The sequence below is a fragment of the Brassica rapa genome, chromosome A02, assembly GCF_000309985.2.
Source record: "Brassica rapa cultivar Chiifu-401-42 chromosome A02, CAAS_Brap_v3.01, whole genome shotgun sequence".
NCBI classification, from domain to species: domain Eukaryota; kingdom Viridiplantae; phylum Streptophyta; class Magnoliopsida; order Brassicales; family Brassicaceae; genus Brassica; species Brassica rapa.
In genome coordinates this window covers 13,362,046-13,379,749 of record NC_024796.2, presented here as the reverse complement: position 1 = coordinate 13,379,749, position 17,704 = coordinate 13,362,046, and the positions used below count along the sequence as shown (strand labels likewise).

Below are 17,704 nucleotides of genomic sequence, written 5' to 3'. Positions count from 1 at the left end.
TTTTATAATTTGCATTAGGGCTGGGCAAATAAACCGAACCCGAAAACCCGAACCGAATCCGATCCGATAAAAATAAATCCGAACCGATCCGAACCCGATGTAAATACCGAATGGATCTTGTTTTATGGTATTTTGGGTTATGGGTATTATCCGAACCGAACCCGAATCTAAATGGATATCCGATAGAACCCGAAACATTCAAAACCTCGAAAAGACCTTGTACCAAACATAATCTCGATTCCTAATATGTATCCAAAATACACTAAGAAATATTGAACATCTAAAATACTTATCTATTAGATGAATATTGGTGGTTCTATTACATGAAGGTTGATGTTTAAAGATGGCCGTTGAATATTTAAGTATTTAGATTTTGATTTTTTTTCCGTTAAACAATGTTTTTCATTTCATGAGAACTTGATTTTCGTTTTATGCTTTTATTTATTTGGTTTTTTTTATCAGTAAATATGTTTACTTTTCGTTTAATTTTGAATGATCACGGTTGATGTTCTTTATTTTTGAATCGATTTTACTTAAGTTTTGGTTACAAAATAGGTACAAATCAAGTATTTTAAAACTGAAGAACCAATTTTACTCATGTTTTGGTTATAAAATAGGTAAAATCAGGTACTTTTAAACCGAAAAACCTATTGGGACCCGAACCCGAAAGTATATTGGGTTGTACCGGTTCTTTGAAGATTTACTAACCCCGATCCGAACCCGATAGAACCCGAACCGGTCCCGAACCGAACTTTCATATAATCCGAATGGGGCTGATTTTGATAAACCCGAAAAACCAAAACCCGATTGGATAAAACCGAAACCCAATTGGGACTCCGAATGCCCAAGCCTAATTTGCATCTAGGTTGAAAGGTTTCTTATAAAATAATACTAGAGCTTGATCTGCATGCTTATGCGGATACTTATTTTTATTTTATATACGCAAAATTATTCAAATGTTTATTAGTTAATATTTTAAATATTTATCATATTTTAAAATGTTCATAAACATAATAACTAAATAGTAAAAAAATATTGACTGTGCGCCAAAATAAATCTTCGACAAATATTGATCCATTGATATGTTTGAGTTATATTTCTTTTAATACGAAATCGTTTCCCAGATGTAATAATATCTTAAATATTTTTAATAGATATAGACTATATGACGAGATTTAGATACATAAAAGTAAGTATTCAGTTATAAACATTAAATATTATTCTACAAGTAATTCAATGATATTTAAAACTTAGTATAGATAGATTTTATTGTTGTGAATAATTAATAGTAACAGAAATGATTAAAAATATATATTAGAAATATTTGAAATAGATATTTTAGGTGAGATTTAGAAATATTAAAAATGAATATTCGGTTATAAAAATCCAGATTAGTCTACAAGTAATTCAAAAATAAATCATAGCATATATAGATTTTATTGTTGAATGGTTAAGCATATATTTAGGAATATTCGAAATACATATAGTTTAGGCTTTACAAGCTAAATGTGAATGGATTATATGATACTTCAGAAATATTACATAATATTATTTTACCAAAATAAATTATATAATATTTTTAAAAATCATTTTTTAAACTTGAATTTTCCTAAAATTTAGCTAAATAAGTTTAGGAAATATGTTGAAAACAAAAAAATTAGCTAAACTTTTTTAGAAAATTATTTGATAAAATAGAAAAATACAATGATTACTTAAAATTAAGGTTATTTAATACTTCAGTAGCATTGACTTATAAATAAGTTGTAAATTTTAGGATGAATTTATATTTGTATTTCTATTTTAATAATATAGATGTCTTTATTTTAGTTAGATCTTTTGGATATAGAAAATTAGATTAGTTCAATTACTGTTTTTAAGAGTATATCGAGTTATATATATTCTTTTAAATTTAAATTGAAGTTTAAATATTTTTTATTTTAACTAAACCACGTATAAATATTTTTTTATTTTAACTAAACCAAATCAAATTAGTTTTATCTAACACGTTAAGCTCTTTATTTAGATGTGTTAGTACATTTCATAATATTTTTAATAATTTGAAATATGTTGCTTTTTAAAAAAAAATATTAGAGAAATAAAGTGATGATTAGTAGAAACTTGCATAGATGAACATAAGTACATAACTAATAAATTCTTGAAAGCTTTTGAACGCATGTAGATATTTACAACAATTAAATATTTTATAACTGTATATAATTTAATTTCGATGACTTTATTTAATATATATATATATATATATATAGTGCAGAATAATTTAATTTTATCCTTTTCATGTATTTCGGTGGTAACAGAGATTATGAAAATACTGATAAAAGATGTAGAGAATAAATATGATCGCTATAGTGAATAAATAGTGAAATCTCAATTTCTATACTATTTTGTATTGGTTTGGATCGATGTTTCAAAGCACAAGTTTTTTCGAATGCTGCAGTTGAAGCCATGAAAATAAACATATTGCATGATTATTCTAAGAAAATTATATAAAATAATGTGTCAGTATATTTTTCTTTTTCTTTTCTCATTTAAACATATATATAGTGAGTGATATTTATGTGATGGGGATCCACTCAAGCTGGAAAACAACTGTAGTGAAGTCTCCAAAGCAAAAGATCTTCATGAGACTCTCTATGTCTTAAATACCTCATCTCTCTCTCTCTCTCTCTCTCTCTCTCCAGAAAAAACTCAGCAACTACCACTTTCAGAGATCACAATTTACTGTCTTAAAATGAAGAAGAGAGACTAATTATATGGCAGCGTTTGCATTCTCTTAATTAATCCAATCTTCCACATCATTTACTCTCAATCTCTCCAAGCAAAGAAAACATTCCGACTCTTTCTTGGATCTCTTTTGGGTATGTTGTGTGTGTGATGTGGATTATCACTTGGGAAGGAAATGGCAGGATTCTTCTATCTAGGAGGGAGAGACAACATCAACAACAAGCAAGATCATCATCATGTAGACAAAGACCATCATCAACAAGACAAGAGCAATTATCTTTATCTTTACAAAGACGAGATCTATAACACCAACAAGGGTTTCGAGATTTGGCCTCCACAATACTTCCAACAACAACAAGAACAACAACAGCATCATGTCACAGCTTCTACAAACTTATACTCCTTTGGAATGGTCCCAAGCAGCAGCAACAACAACAACAATAACCGGAGCCGAAGCTTATACTTCAACGTCGTCTCCGATCATGAGCCCGGAGGATTCTCGGTGACAAGGCTAGGAGGTATGAATTGTCAAGATTGTGGGAATCAAGCTAAGAAAGATTGTCCTCATTTGAGATGTAGAACGTGTTGTAAAAGCCGAGGCTTTCACTGTCAGACTCACGTTAAGAGCACTTGGGTTCCTGCTGCTAAACGCCGTGAGCGTTTAGCTCAACACGCTTCCTTGCAGCACCATTCAGCCACCAGCCGTGAAACGCAAAACGCAAAAGCAAAACGCCTACGAGAAGCAAATGGTGGTGATAATGATGATAAAGACCGTAGTGGTGGTAGTGGATCGGCTCTTGCTACCCGTTTGGTGAATGCTAATTCCAATTCAGGTAAAATTTGATCATGGTGTGTGTGTTTATTGATGATAATGAATTAAGCTAACGAAATTGATTGAAAAAGTGTCAAAGCTTTAATTATGAAAGTTTGTGGAGAAGTACAAAATCATTTGCGTGTGAATATTGCTGCTTTATTTTGTCTAAGTTACTGTTTCTTAGTAAACCTGACGACATAAAAGGGCTTATCCATGTAAAACTCGATTCAAAAAATAATTAAAGATTTTGTTTTTCTACATTGGATATAAAATCAAGAACATGTTACCATAAGAGGCCGAAAAAACTTAGTTTGTTTAATTTTTTTTCTTATAATCATTAATGAAATTTAGGGTTTGGGGAGAGTCAAAACTTACCACCGGAAGTCAGTTCACCGGCGATTTTTCGATGCGTTCGAGTGAGCTCCATGGAGAATGATGAAGATGAACAAGAATATGCTTATCAAACGGCTGTGAACATAGGAGGACATGTCTTCAAAGGCATTCTTTATGACCAAGGACTAGATCAAGATCACCATCACCAACTTGACCTCCTTGCCTCCACTGCCACAACCACCAATGCCGAAGAGATAGCTGCTAAAACGGCGGTTACTGTCGCGGCAAACACTAACAATGGATTAATGATCGATCCTTCGTCGCTTTATCCTTATCAGCTGAACTCCTTCATCGCTGGTACGCCATTCTTCACACCTCCGAGGTCTTGAGGATTAGATTCAGACTCAGTTATGAATATTACTTCATCTTTACAACGTTATAGTAATAAGATGTCTTTCTTTGTTGTTGTACTCAACTTTATCTTTTTGAAATTTCGTGCAATTTGATCAAACTCCCTTAGTTATAGGTTGCTACTTATAAAGGTGATGATTAAGATGCACATCGTACGCGTGATCCGTATTTTATAATAACATCAATGAGATTTGTATTATTGTTCCACCTCTAAAGTTTGATCTTTTAATTTATGTTTCGATTATTTCACTTTTCTCAGTTTCCTCTTGTGGTTATTCGTTAGAATTTTTTTTTATCGTGAAACCATTTCTACACCTCTTTCTTGGTTCATTGCGTAGGATCGATCTCTGTTTGAAGTTGCTTAGTTGGATTTTATGTGTTATTAATTATCTCTCTTTTTCAGTGGGTTACGAAATATAGTACTTTGATCAAAAATCCATTTTTGATTAAATACAATATTTTTGGGTTTGATATTGAATTAGCTTTCTGGTTGGTGTTGAGCTCGAAGCTGCTTTTTCCCCGTTTATACGTTTGCTTGCCGGATCTAAAGATGACTTAACTAGGTTTTGTGTTCCACTGATCAAAGAGTTAAGAACATATTTCAATAAAACTTTAAATAATTTTTATACTACCCAGTTGAATTTCTCCATATGTGAACTTTATTTTCAACTCAAATATATATATATATATATATATATATAACCAACATCTCGGAAAAGATGGAACAAATTAGTTAAAAAAACATTGGCGGCTTTAAATCATATTCATGTATTAAATTTATGAATATACCAAACTGGACATGCATTTGTTTTACATGATATCTATGGTTTTCACTGAGATGATATTGTTCCAGTTCCACTAGATTCAACCCCTCTCTACAATATTAGGACGCTAAAGCTAGCTAGATTTTCGATAAGGTCAATTAAATTACTAGTCCACACGTAACATGTGATTTGTTAATTGGCGTATATGAATGTAAACGGATAGTAATATAGGGCATTCACACCAAACTACCTTCCTGCAGAACTATCCTAATTTTAGGTATTTGATCACTACTTGCATGGGATGTATCTATCATTCGTCAGTAGCGAATATTTCCCTCATTTCATAATATAAAATTTTCCTTACAATTTGTAGAATTATGTACAGTGTACACATCTACAAACAACTGATATATTCTATATAGTAAATACATATTGATGAACGTCTAAATAGGTTTAGTTTTTTTTGTACACTGGTATTAAATATGACATGTATCTGTGAGCTGATACTACTAATGACAATAATGATTAGCTAGTACTGTTATAGATTGCTTGATTTAGGTCAAGTTAAAATGACAGAGGAGAATATGGAAGTTACTCTAAAACTGAACAGTATCTGACTCATCACATGTGATCTCTTCTTTCAGTCTCTCTCATTCAAACTAATTTTGTTTAATTTTTATATATATCAATTTCAGTAGTACCTGTAGGTCAGTAGCTGATCCAAAAATCACGATCACCCCCTATGATACTTTGCTTAATACGTCGCACTTCTTGTTTCACAAAAGCTCTACGTCCTCGTTGGATTAGCTTATCGTTTTTCCTTTCTCTAGCCATAACTTTATTTATATATATATATTCCCTTTATTATTACCTACTTATGACGCAATGTGGTTCCGATGGTACGAGAGTTATCTCGTAGGTCAAATGTTAGGCATTTTCATTGATTACCATTAGAAATAGGTTAGGTTAAGTTTGGAAGGATAGTTTGCGAGTAAATTAATTGTTAATTAATTATTTTGAAAAGGGGGAAATAATGGGTCAAGAAACACCAAGAGTCCAAAGACTCGACACATCATATCATTGTAATTGTAAAGTTTATGGTCAAAGTGAGAGACTAGTATCGAACAAAAGATTTTGAAATGCATCGTTCTGCTTATACCTAACTCGATTATGATTGATAGGACACTTACTTTCTTTATCTCAATCCTCTTTTCACAAATCATATACTGTAAATCTCCCAACACGTCAATATCAAACAGTGAGACAATGTGAGCAAAAATTGCATGTTGATAAAAACAAAAACAAAATTGAATCACATTTGCGCCTCGAAAGGACCTTTTTTGCATTTTCACTTCTCTCAACCCCTTAAAACCAATCATGAGTAAAAGCAAATATCATGTTTGAGTTGTTAGGATAAGATATCTCACTTGTATTTACCTTATATCTTTATATTTCAATATAGTTCTATGTAAATATCTAACTTCCCAATTGAGTATAAGGCTAATCACTAATAGAAATACAAGTAACATGGCTTCTACACGCCACATAAGAAGATACTCTCCTCTTATAGAAAGAATATCAATGCATATTGTCAATACATAAATGTTGAACTAGTACTAAAACTTACATGAATCAATCTTTTATTGGTTGAAGACAAAAACAAAAGAAAGTTAATTTTTAGTGTAGATGCAACAGTATATGTAAGTAGATGAGAGAACTAGAAAACGGAGCAAATTGTTTAAAAGAAAGAGATTGGTCCCCCTTTGTACATCAAGCAACTGAGTGAAAGTAGTGGTTAGGGTTTCTCATGGATTTAGTTAAGTTATTTCCATTAATGTACTTATTTAACGGCATCCATTTCTAACCTCGGTGTATATTTATCAGCACGTGATCGTGGTCCAGACATACAATTTGTTTGTAATAGTGTGTAAATTCAACAAGACAACTGAGTGACAGTGGCAGCAAAATTATAAAAAGACAGCTCCAGAAAAAAGGGCTTTTGAAAATAGTAAACGAGCCTTTGTTTCTCGAAACATCTAATGGGCCTGGGCTCAAATAATCCGAGTATTCAGTAACGGGTCGGGTCACACAGAAGATTTTTCATTTCTTTTTTCACCTCAAGCTTCAAAGCTTATAGTCAAAACACGAAGAGTAAAGAAAGAGACATAACAAACAGAGTTTCGATTGAGAACTGAAGAGAAGTAAGTACGAGAAAGAGGAACAAAAGATTCGATTCAGACAAGAAAGAGAAAGTCTTTTCGAGTGGACCATGGAAGATGATCGAAGTAACATTCATGAACTCGATTTGGAAAAATCAGATCGACCTGTTTGGTTGATGAAGAGTCCTGTAGTTGTCGCCAAGGCCTGGGGAAAGCAAGCTCCTTCTTCTTCTTCCTCTTCCTCTGGATTCAATAGCTTGGCCAAGGTTGTTGAATCCGTTGATCCTCTACAAGCCGAGACCGAGGTATTCGACCACATCTTCGGTTCTTGATTCTTAAAGTTGGAATCTTTTAATCCTGATGTGATTTCAAGAACACACTTGTTGTTGATGTTTCCTTGTTATTATTAGTTTTTCATGGAGATGGTTGGTGCTGAGTATGGGAACATGCCAAAGAGCTACGCTTTGAACATGTTTAAAGACTTTGTTCCAATGGGTATCTTCTCCGAAGCCAATCTAGGTGATCCAGCTAGCGAAGGAAAGGTAGAGCACAAGTTCGATATGAAGCCACACGGCGAAGACATTGAAGAGTATGCTAAGCTTTGTCGAGAGAGAACAAGCAAATCCATGGTTAAAAGTAGACAGATACAGGTATTATTCTCAAGTGTTTGTTCTTCTCATTCTCTGGGCCTCTCTTTAACTGTAAGCTAATCAGATAAGCTTGAAAGGTTATTGATAACGACCGTGGAGTACATATGAGGCCCATGCCTGGAATGCTTGGTTTAGTTTCCTCCAATTCAAAGGTAATATTATTACCATTCTACATCTTAGTGTCCTTGCGTGAGACTAGTGTCACCAAGTGTTTGTGTGTTGTGTATGAATGAGCAGGAGAAGAAGAAACCTCCTCCAGTGAAGCAAACAGAGGTGAAGAGGACGAGGAGAGATCGTGGGGAGCTCGAAGCTATAATGTTTAAGCTATTCGAAGGCCAACCAAACTGGACTTTGAAGCAGCTTGTACAGGAGACGGACCAACCAGCTCAGTTCTTGAAAGAGATACTAAACGAGCTGTGCGTGTACAATAAGAGAGGATCTAACCAGGGGACGTATGAGCTTAAACCAGAGTACAAGAAAGCTGGTGAAGATGATACAGGTGGGGAGTAAACTATAGACTACATGTGCCATAGTCACAATGTCTTATAACCACGGAGTCATTTTGATTAAAGGAACTTTAGCCCGAGAAGAGGGGTTGTTACATTTTAATTTGTATTGATTGAAGGCAAAAAAGTACAAATTATGAAAGTGATTGTTTTCTTTTAAATGTTAGCTTATTTTGGAAGAGACGCCAAGTGACTTTCTTCTTAGAAGGTTGATCCGACTCGTTCTCCTTTCTAGCCAGAGCACAAGTTTCAAACTAGCAATCTGAAAGCAATTTAACAACGTTTAATGATTTTGTACAATACTCCGATAATAATGTGGCAAAACCATAATGGATAGAAGCAACTAAACAATCAATCTGTAAATCATGTCAACCCAAACTAACATAGTGACCAGTCCAGATAGTACCTGAAGGAGAGACAGCAATGTTGTTTGGTTGAGACTTGACAAGTAGAAGCAACCATTTGAACCACGAGTCTTTCTCCTGATCCCACAATGAGTTTTAGGCTGATGATGTACATTCCTTCAAGAATGGTATCAAACTGCACGGATCCTATAAGAAAAAAACATTAGCAGGGATCAAAACTTTTAAAAACAAAACTTTCTAGAAAAAAGCTTCGGACCTGAAGAGGGATCGGATCGTCTCTCAAAGAATCGATTACTTTACCCTTTGCCTATACGCTTCTGCACTTTTGTATGTGTTCGATCGATCTCGCCATTTATTTGAGAAATATTGAATATAGAGAGGCGATATGATTTAGAGGAAGTCAACCAAAGGAGCGGGGAGATTTTCTAGCGCCATTCAGAAGATCATCACCCAACGCAACGGGAGGAGATAATAATTCTGTAGAAGAAGGAGATCTTTTATTTCATTTGACCGTGGAGATATATATATATATATATGATCACTTTGTTTTCAACGGTGACACGATTAAAAGTTTAAAGAGAGGTTTATAGTTTGACATACTTTAAGCTCTAAACATAACAAGTTATTTTTACATGAAGTGGACTTCGAGCTTGTGGTGTGTATTTTTAGGTCGAAATTACTCCTAAAGACAAGTGGGCTTGTGACTAAAGGTGGTTATGTTGTTAGGGTCAGACGACTTATGAGGGGACTCATGTGGAAGATTAGTTTTGGAGCCAGGTAATGTGTGGTCAGATATAGATGTGTTGGTGTCAGTGTTTACGTGGATACTAAAAAGGTTAAGTGAAGAAATTATGTGGTCACGTGTCTCTCCTAGAGGACAAAGGTTAGGGTCAGGCCTAGTGTGCTCAGAGAGAGAGGATATGTGGTTAGAGGTTATTAAGTAAAGGTCATCGTGGAGGGCAGAAGGGCTATGGTTGGTGTTCGTGTGGTTAGGGAATTTGTGGACAGCAGGTTGTTGAAACGGTGCTGTATCTTCATCTCCTTGTTGTACATGGCCATCGATATCACTCCCTGTCTCGCAAGCCTCTTCTAAATTCATGAACTTTGCTTCGTTTCTCACCGAGTCAAACCTGGAGCCGTTGGTATTGTGAGTTTTAATGATTTATGAGATGGTTATGTGTATAGATTAAGGAGATTAAGTTAGAACCATAAGAATAAGAAAGATAGAGAGATTGTTGCAAAGTGAGAGAGTAAGAAGGAGGAATCTCTTATTCCCTTACTTGATTAATTTCTCAGACATGTTACATAAATAGATACAAGAGTTTCTAATGAGACAATAGGAATTAATAAACAAATGGAGACAGCATGGGATCAAGTCACTCTCAACTGAGCCATGAAAGTGACATCTCCTCTTTCTCTTACATCCTTAGCTTAACATGTGACTTTGGCTTGTCTTTGAGCTCCAACAGATCCATCCACTTGCTCCCACTTGTTTAAACTATTCCAGACCTTATGGAGACTGAGGGTGAGACATTTAAAAACGTCCACACCCTTGCTTGCCTTCCAAGACACTCTTGTTTCGGATTAGGGCAAACTGTATGGCTTGATTCAAATTGCTCTTTCCCTCTTGTTTCCATAGTTCTGATTCTTCATGCCTTTACTCTTGATCTTTATTGCTTCATCTCAACACTCCCCCTCAAGCTTGACAATAGGAATTGGCCAAGCTTGGAAACCATGAAGCATTCTCTCATTAAAACCTTTAGCTTGGAAAAACCTCATGGGATAAAAACCAAGCCAAGGAAAAAGAGTAGAACTCTTCATGGCTAAGAGGATCAGTGTGATGAAAGATCTACGAGTCCTAACTTGGAATGTATGAACTCGCAAACCTTGGTGCTTGCAGCCTTGGTGAAGATGTCAGCTAGTTGATCCTCACTTCTTGTGTAACAAGGTAAGATGATCCTTTGTTCCACTGCTTGCCTAACTTTATGACAGTCCACCTCAATGTGTTTAGTCCTCTCATGGAACACACTGTTGGAAGCTATGTGTATTGCAGCTTGATTATCACAATGCATCGTGATTGGAGTTGATGTCTTTATACCCAAGTCTTGAAGTAGGTTTCTGATCCAGATCAACTCACTAGTGAGCTTCCTCATTGCCCTATATTCAGCTTCAGCACTTGAGCATGACACTATCTTCTGTTTCTTGCTCTTCCAAGTGACAAGATTGCCTCCAATAAATGTACAATAGCCTGTGGTGGATCTCCTATCCACTCTGTCTCCTGTCCAATCAGCATCACAATACTCAACTATCTCTGTACTTTTGTTGCATCCCATCCACACTCCTTGCCCTGGCGCCTCTCTTAGGTATCTTAGGATCCTTTCAACCATGTTCCAATGGTGTATCTTGGGAGCTTGCATATGCTGGCTTACTTGGTTAACTGCAAAGCATACATCAGGCCTGGTGATGGTGAGGTATATCAGCTTTCCCACCATTCTCCTATAGTGTTTAACATCAGCATAGGGCTTGTCTTCAATCTCCCCCTCACGCAGCACCTTATACCCATCTTCTAGTGGAGTCTTGGCTGCTCTTCCTCCTAGATCACCCGCCTCATTCAGAAGATCAAGTGTGTACTTCCTTTGGGATAAGAATAGCCCATCCTTGGATCGGCACATCTCAATCCCTAGAAAGTACTTTAACTCTCCCAAGTCTTTGATATCAAAAGATGATTTAAGAAAAGCTTTAGTTAGGAGTATACCTTCTTTGTCACTCCCGGTGATGATGATATCATCAACATATACTAAGATCACAACAATCCCTTGCTTGCTGGTGAGTGTAAAGAGAGTATGATCTGCTTCAGATTTCACAAAGCCCCTTCCATTGAGTGTGGTGCTGAGCTTGTGGTACCATGCCTTAGGTGATTGTTTTAGTCCGTAGATAGCCTTCTTGAGTCTAAGAACATTTCCAGGCTTTACTAGGTGTTCTAGGCCAGGAGGTGGCCTCATATAGACTTCATCTTCTAGTTCTCCTTGTAGGAAAGCATTCTTCACATCTATTTGCCATAGATCCCACTCTAAGTTGACAGCCAAAGATAGGATTATCCTTATGGTGTGAAGTTTAGCAACTGGTGCAAAGGTATCTAGGTAATCCTCTCCATATGTTTGAGTGAAGCCCCTTGCTACTAGTCTTGTCTTGCGCCTTTCTACTGTCCCATCAGCATTGTACTTGATGGTGAAGATCCAGCGGCTTGTTACAGCTCTCTTGCCTTTAGGTAGTTCAGCTTCATACCATGTATCATTGATGATCATGGCATTAGTCTCACTGCCCACTGATTCTGTCCATTCCTCATGCTCCATAGCTTCCTCATAAGACCTTGGAATGTATTCCTGATCCAACTCTCCAATAAACACCACATGTTCTTGGGGATAATGAGCTAGAGAACACACTCCTTGTATAGGATGGGCCACAGCTTGAGCATTGAAGTAGACCCTGTTGTTCTTCCAGTTTAGATCAACCGGCTTTCTGATCCTAGAACTTCTTCTTAGAACCGGCTGCTGTGAACTACTTTCCTCAGTTCCTATTTGATCACTATTAGGCTGAGGCTGGCTTGCAATCACTACTGGCTCCTCTTGAGTAGTGTGATGATCCTGCTCCTCTTCTGTATGATGTCCAGCTTGATCATGACTTGTTGAATCCTCCTGATTATGTTCAGCTTGATTGTCCCCCTCAGGATCAAGGTGAGGAATCTCAATCACATCAGTATCAACTTCAGTAGATGGAGTGGACTGGTGGGGACTCGCCTCAGGTGTACTGGCGCATTTCTCTTGGTGTATACTGATCCCAAGTCTTTCCATTACTCTCCTTAGATTGTTGGCTCTATCCGAAGCTGATTGGGACAGATTCTCTAACTCTTCCCAGCTCTTTCCATCATAGTAGCCTCTGGATTCCACAAATTTCACATCTCTTGAGACTAAGACTCTCCTGGTCTCTGGTGCATAACACTTATAGCCTTTCTGGTGAGGAGAGTACCCAATAAATATTGCCTTTGTGCTCTTGGCTGACAGCTTATCTCTTTGTTCTCTTGGTATCATAACAAAGCAAAGACACCCAAACACACGCATATGTTCTATAGATGATTTGTTTTTGTTAAGTACCTCATAAGGGGATTGATCTTGAAGGACTTTTGTGGGGATCCTATTGATTAGATAGCAAGCTGTTAAAACTGCATCTCCCCAAAATCGCTTGGGCACACTTGTGTGAAACATCATGCTCCTTGCCACCTCCATGAGATGTCTATTCTTTCTCTCAGCTACACCATTTTGTTGTGGAGTATATGGACAGCTAGTTTGGTGGATCATCCCATGTTTGGCTAAGTGTTGTTTGAAAGCATTGCTTGTGTATTCTCCTCCATTATCTGATCTCAAAATCTTAATCTTGGCATTAAAGTGGTTAGATACATGGGTTTGAAAATTTATGAAAGCTTCTAAGACCCTATCTTTAGATTGTAATAATGTGATCCATGTATACTTTGATTTCTCATCTATAAAGGTCACAAAATACTTATGATGTTCTCTAGATATGCATGGAGCAGTCCATACATCAGAGTGGATTAAGTCAAAGCAATGTTCATAAATAGTACTTGATCTAGAGAACACACTCTTGCAATGTTTGTCTAGAATACAAGCCTCACAATCACTTTTAAAGGAAATACTTGGAATCATGATGTTCAAAGCACGAGAATGGGGATGTCCTAATCTAGCATGCCATAATACATCTTTAGGTAAAGTAGAAATAGAATTTAGAGCATAAGATAAATCAGCTGATAGGTTAGTGTCTTCAAGTAAGTACAAGTCTCCCTTGGTTACACCTTTGCCAAGCAACCTACTAGTTTCAATATCCTGAAAGTAGACATCATTAGGAGTGAAAGTAATACTACAATTCAAGTCATTAGTAGCTCTTTTAATTGATAACAAGTTTGAGGTAAAACTAGGCATATAGAAAGCTTTAGAATCTTTATCAAATAGCCTAAGATCACCTACACCTTTGATTGGTACTTTCTTTCCATTAGCTATCATAACATTTTCTAGGGCAGGAACAATGTTTTTAATTAAGCTAAGATCACTAATCATGTGGTGACTTGCCCCTGAATCTATAACTAAAGATTTTGTAATTTTAGGTTCAGTTAAAGCATTCAGCAAGATACCACAAGTGGAGGCATGTAAAGAGGTACCAAGTGTGTTACCAGAGTTATCCTTGAGGAGTTTGATGAGAGCCTCAATGTCAGAACGTCTGATGACTTCATCTTGATTGTTCCTCAAGGTAAGGTTGCCACTGGAAGCTAGAGCCTTGCCTTCACCACCTGCTGGAGCAGAGCGCATGGTAGCTGGAGTAGATGGCTCTCCCATGTCACCAGAGAAGTTGGCTCTTGCATCATTGTAGTTGGTTCTGAACTTTTGTGGCTTGAGGTGAGGATGGAGGATCCAGCACTTGTCCTTTCCATGGCCTTTCTTCTTGCAATGATCACAGATCCACACCTTCTTGTCTTCAGTCTTGTAGGTGCCTTTATTTGCAAGTCCTTCAGCTTGGTTTGCTAGTACCAAGTCTTGCTTGCCTCCAAAGAGCCCCACTGATCCTTGTTCTTTCTGAATCCTAGCACAAACTTCTTCAAGGGATGGGAGTTCCTTGTCTCTTAAGATATGCTTGATTAGATCATTGTATCCAGGGTTGAGAGTAGAGAGTAGTGCAAACACCTTGTCTTGTTCTCTCCTTTCATTCAACACATCTGGATCAATAGTTGCTGGCCTTAACATCTCTAGCTCAGCCCACAGAGATCTGAACTTCCCAAAATGTTTATCAAAGTCATTGTCCTCTTGACTGAGAGTATTGATAGCCCTCTTGACTTCAAACACCCTACTGATGTTGGACTGGTTTCCATACACCTTTTTGAGTGTATCCCATAGGTCTTTTGAAGTTTCACAGTAGCCATAAGCTTCCTGGAGTGAAGCATCAAGGCTGGACTGAAGAATAGACAGTACCATGAGATCCTCTTGATTCTTCTTCTTGTCGCCAGCCTCACTAACCACCACTTCTCTACCATCCTCTCCTAGGATTGTTTTCTTTGGGTTCTTGCCTTCTTCAACTATATCCCAGAAGCCTCTGCCTCCAAGAGCTGTCTTAGCAAGCCTTGCCCACAACAGATAGTTAGCTCCCTTAAGAGTAACCGGAATCACAACCATTTTTGAATTTTCTCCAGAATCCATCAAGAACAACTCAAGAACAGTTCAAGAATGATGAGAGAAAGTAAAAGGATTTGTGAAAAAGAAATAATCAGAGTGAAAAATTTGCGGAAGTAATAGGTTTCAAGAGCTTAAATGCTTTGATACCATGTGAGTTTTAATGATTTATGAGATGGTTATGTGTATAGATTAAGGAGATTAAGTTAGAACCATAAGAATAAGAAAGAGAGAGATTGTTGCAAAGTGAGAGAGTAAGAAGGAGGAATCTCTTATTCCCTTACTTGATTAATTTCTCAGACATGTTACATAAATAGATACAAGAGTTTCTAATGAGACAATAGGAATTAATAAACAATTGGAGACAGCATGGGATCAAGTCACTCTCAACTGAGCCATGAAAGTGACATCTCCTCTTTCTCTTACATCCTTAGCTTAACATGTGACTTTAGCTTGTCTTTGAGCTCCAACAGATCCATCCACTTGCTACCACTTGTTTAAACTATTCCAGACCTTATGGAGACTGATGGTGAGACATTTAAAAACGCCCACACCCTTGCTTGCCTTCCAAGACACTCTTGTTTCGGATTAGGGCAAACTGTATGGCTTGATTCAAATTGCTCTTTCCCTCTTGTTTCCATAGTTCTGATTCTTCATGCCTTTACTCTTGATCTTTATTGCTTCATCTCAACAGGTATCACCATCGTTTTCAGCAAAGAGAGTTGGAGAAGGTGAGGAGAGAAGAAGGTGGGTTTAGTGGCTGATTTTAAGAGAACAAGTGAGGGAGATTGTAAAAAGAGTGCGGCGGTAATTTTCTCCGATGTTAAATTTTAGGTGTGTTTACGTACAATGGTTTTGATGTAAATTACAAAGAATAAAATACACGGCAAGTTAAAAGTATGTATAAGTGTAAAAGCTATATTACATGGAAATGGAAGCGGGTATGTGGAAGTGGAAGCGTATGGAAGCTTATAAACAAATTTTTTTTAAAAATTAGGAAGCGGGTATGTGTTATATACATATATATATACATATATAAGAATTTTTTAAATATCTAGATGTAAAAAATTTATGATTTAAATTTAAAATAAAGCATTTATTCATTTATAATAATTTTGAAATGATTTCATATTAAAACTGTGAAAATACACATAAATTAAAATAAATTATTATATTAATTATTTTTAATACTTTATAATTAATTGACATAATATATTTGTAATATGATTTATCTTTAATAAAAAACTTAATGCATAAAGATAAGTTACAGTATTAATTTTAGTATTTCTATATTTATATTATATCTATTCAGTACCATTAAATTTAGATTTTATATAAATTAAAAATTATAATTTATATTTTTACTGATAGAAGACATTGTGTTTTTTTTTTAAGAACAGAAGCCTGATTCCAAAACGGAATAGTAAGCTTCCAACGTGTTTTTAAAAAGAATATTTTAGAAGCGTTTTGGAAGCGAGATTCCGTAAGCTTCCACAAGGTTCTGATTCCGATTCCGGTTTCGAAGCGGGAATCGGAAGTCCGAATTTGAAGTAGGTTAAAAGTATGTCTATGTGTAATATTTTCAAGTTTAAAACTTTTAAACAACTGTCACATTTTTTGATTGTAACAACTTTATTTGGCGGTCCAGTTTATTTTTTGTACCGTTGGACCAATCTAATTTTTCCTTTTTCACTTTGATTTTTCTCCTGTTGGATCAATCAATTTCACGTTGTAATTGCTATAGAAAATTCAATGTCACACTACAAAAAAGGAAGTTAGATTGTCTTTGCTAAAGAATGACGAAATTGAAAAAATTGATAATTGATGAGAAAATGAAATATAAAACAACTTTGTGATATACGAATAATTGGATATTTGATTTAAAAATTTTAAAAGAATAAAAATAACTTACTATATTGGTTTTGAATTAATAATTTAAAATGATTATATCCGAATACATGTAAAAAGGTATAATTTTTGCTTACCTCTTTAATAAAATCTAATTTGGTTATTTTGACTCTGAAGAACTATATACGATATTGTAGTTTATGGATAGTTGTTACCTCATGTGCATGAGACTAAATAAAAAATAATTAAGTTAAGATCTTCGCCTTATGTATATAATATTTTTAACCTATTATTAATTATTTTATGTTTTACATATTATAAAATAACAAAATAATAAATATATATTAAATAATTTAAAAATAATCTATTATGTATATAATTAAGTAGGTGTGAACACATAAACAAAACAATAACTCTTGTTTAATTACATTTATTAACTAAATCCAAAAAATCATTTTTTCTATTTTATATTGTATATAATTATATTTAAACGTGGGTTCTGATTCTATCAAATCCAAATATTTTCCCTACACAATCGGTTTATACTAATGTGGATTATCTGTTTTGAAAAGTTCCGCCCAGGGGATAACCATCAGTTTCCATAGATTCTATGATATATTTGAAAAGGGCGGAACAACAAAGTATTCACATTGACCCACGAGTTACTATTGATTTACCATAAACAGAATCAACCTTATGGTATGAAGCACAAGACAAAATGTCCCAAGATCCAGTTCGGCATCCAGCGGTCCGGACAGAAACAACACCCCACATATATCAGGTCGTTAGTGCTTCACGGATGGATCATGGAAAGAAAAGAAAAAAAAAATCCAGGTCTTATGGTATAACACTTTGGAAGGTTTTGATGGACTAATGGGGCGAAGA

The 17,704-nt window shown here is 35.5% G+C and overlaps 2 protein-coding genes and 1 long non-coding RNA gene across 3 annotated transcripts; all 3 read left to right on the top strand.

Annotated features, from left to right (window-relative positions):
• The first annotated feature begins 607 nt into the window (after positions 1 to 607).
• Positions 608 to 4,587, top strand: LOC103852959 (protein SHI RELATED SEQUENCE 5). The gene is made up of 2 exons (XM_009129862.3): positions 608 to 3,572; positions 3,905 to 4,587. Exons 1-2 carry the CDS (start codon positions 2,915 to 2,917, stop codon positions 4,273 to 4,275), a joined length of 1,029 nt encoding a protein of 342 aa, XP_009128110.1. The 5' UTR covers positions 608 to 2,914; the 3' UTR covers positions 4,276 to 4,587.
• A 2,383-nt stretch (positions 4,588 to 6,970) lies between these two features.
• Positions 6,971 to 8,537, top strand: LOC103852957 (transcription initiation factor IIF subunit beta). The gene is made up of 4 exons (XM_009129860.3): positions 6,971 to 7,525; positions 7,631 to 7,870; positions 7,948 to 8,022; positions 8,108 to 8,537. The coding sequence occupies exons 1-4, from the start codon at positions 7,331 to 7,333 to the stop codon at positions 8,378 to 8,380; spliced, it is 783 nt and encodes a 260-aa protein (XP_009128108.1). The 5' UTR covers positions 6,971 to 7,330; the 3' UTR covers positions 8,381 to 8,537.
• A 1,165-nt stretch (positions 8,538 to 9,702) lies between these two features.
• LOC117131837 lies at positions 9,703 to 17,452 on the top strand. The gene is made up of 2 exons (XR_004455240.1): positions 9,703 to 9,883; positions 15,666 to 17,452. It is a non-coding gene; the product is annotated as an uncharacterized LOC117131837 (long non-coding RNA).
• The last annotated feature ends 252 nt before the right edge of the window (positions 17,453 to 17,704 follow it).

Coding starts and splice junctions, on each gene's coding strand:
- LOC103852957 (XM_009129860.3), top strand. CDS start 7,331: ATGGAAGATGATCGAAGTAACATTCATGAACTCGATTTGGAAAAATCA. Junction 7,526..7,630: donor CTCTACAAGCCGAGACCGAG/GTATTCGACCAC, acceptor TGTTATTATTAG/TTTTTCATGGAGATGGTTGG. Junction 8,023..8,107: donor TAGTTTCCTCCAATTCAAAG/GTAATATTATTA, acceptor ATGAATGAGCAG/GAGAAGAAGAAACCTCCTCC.
- LOC103852959 (XM_009129862.3), top strand. CDS start 2,915: ATGGCAGGATTCTTCTATCTAGGAGGGAGAGACAACATCAACAACAAG. Junction 3,573..3,904: donor GAATGCTAATTCCAATTCAG/GTAAAATTTGAT, acceptor AATGAAATTTAG/GGTTTGGGGAGAGTCAAAAC.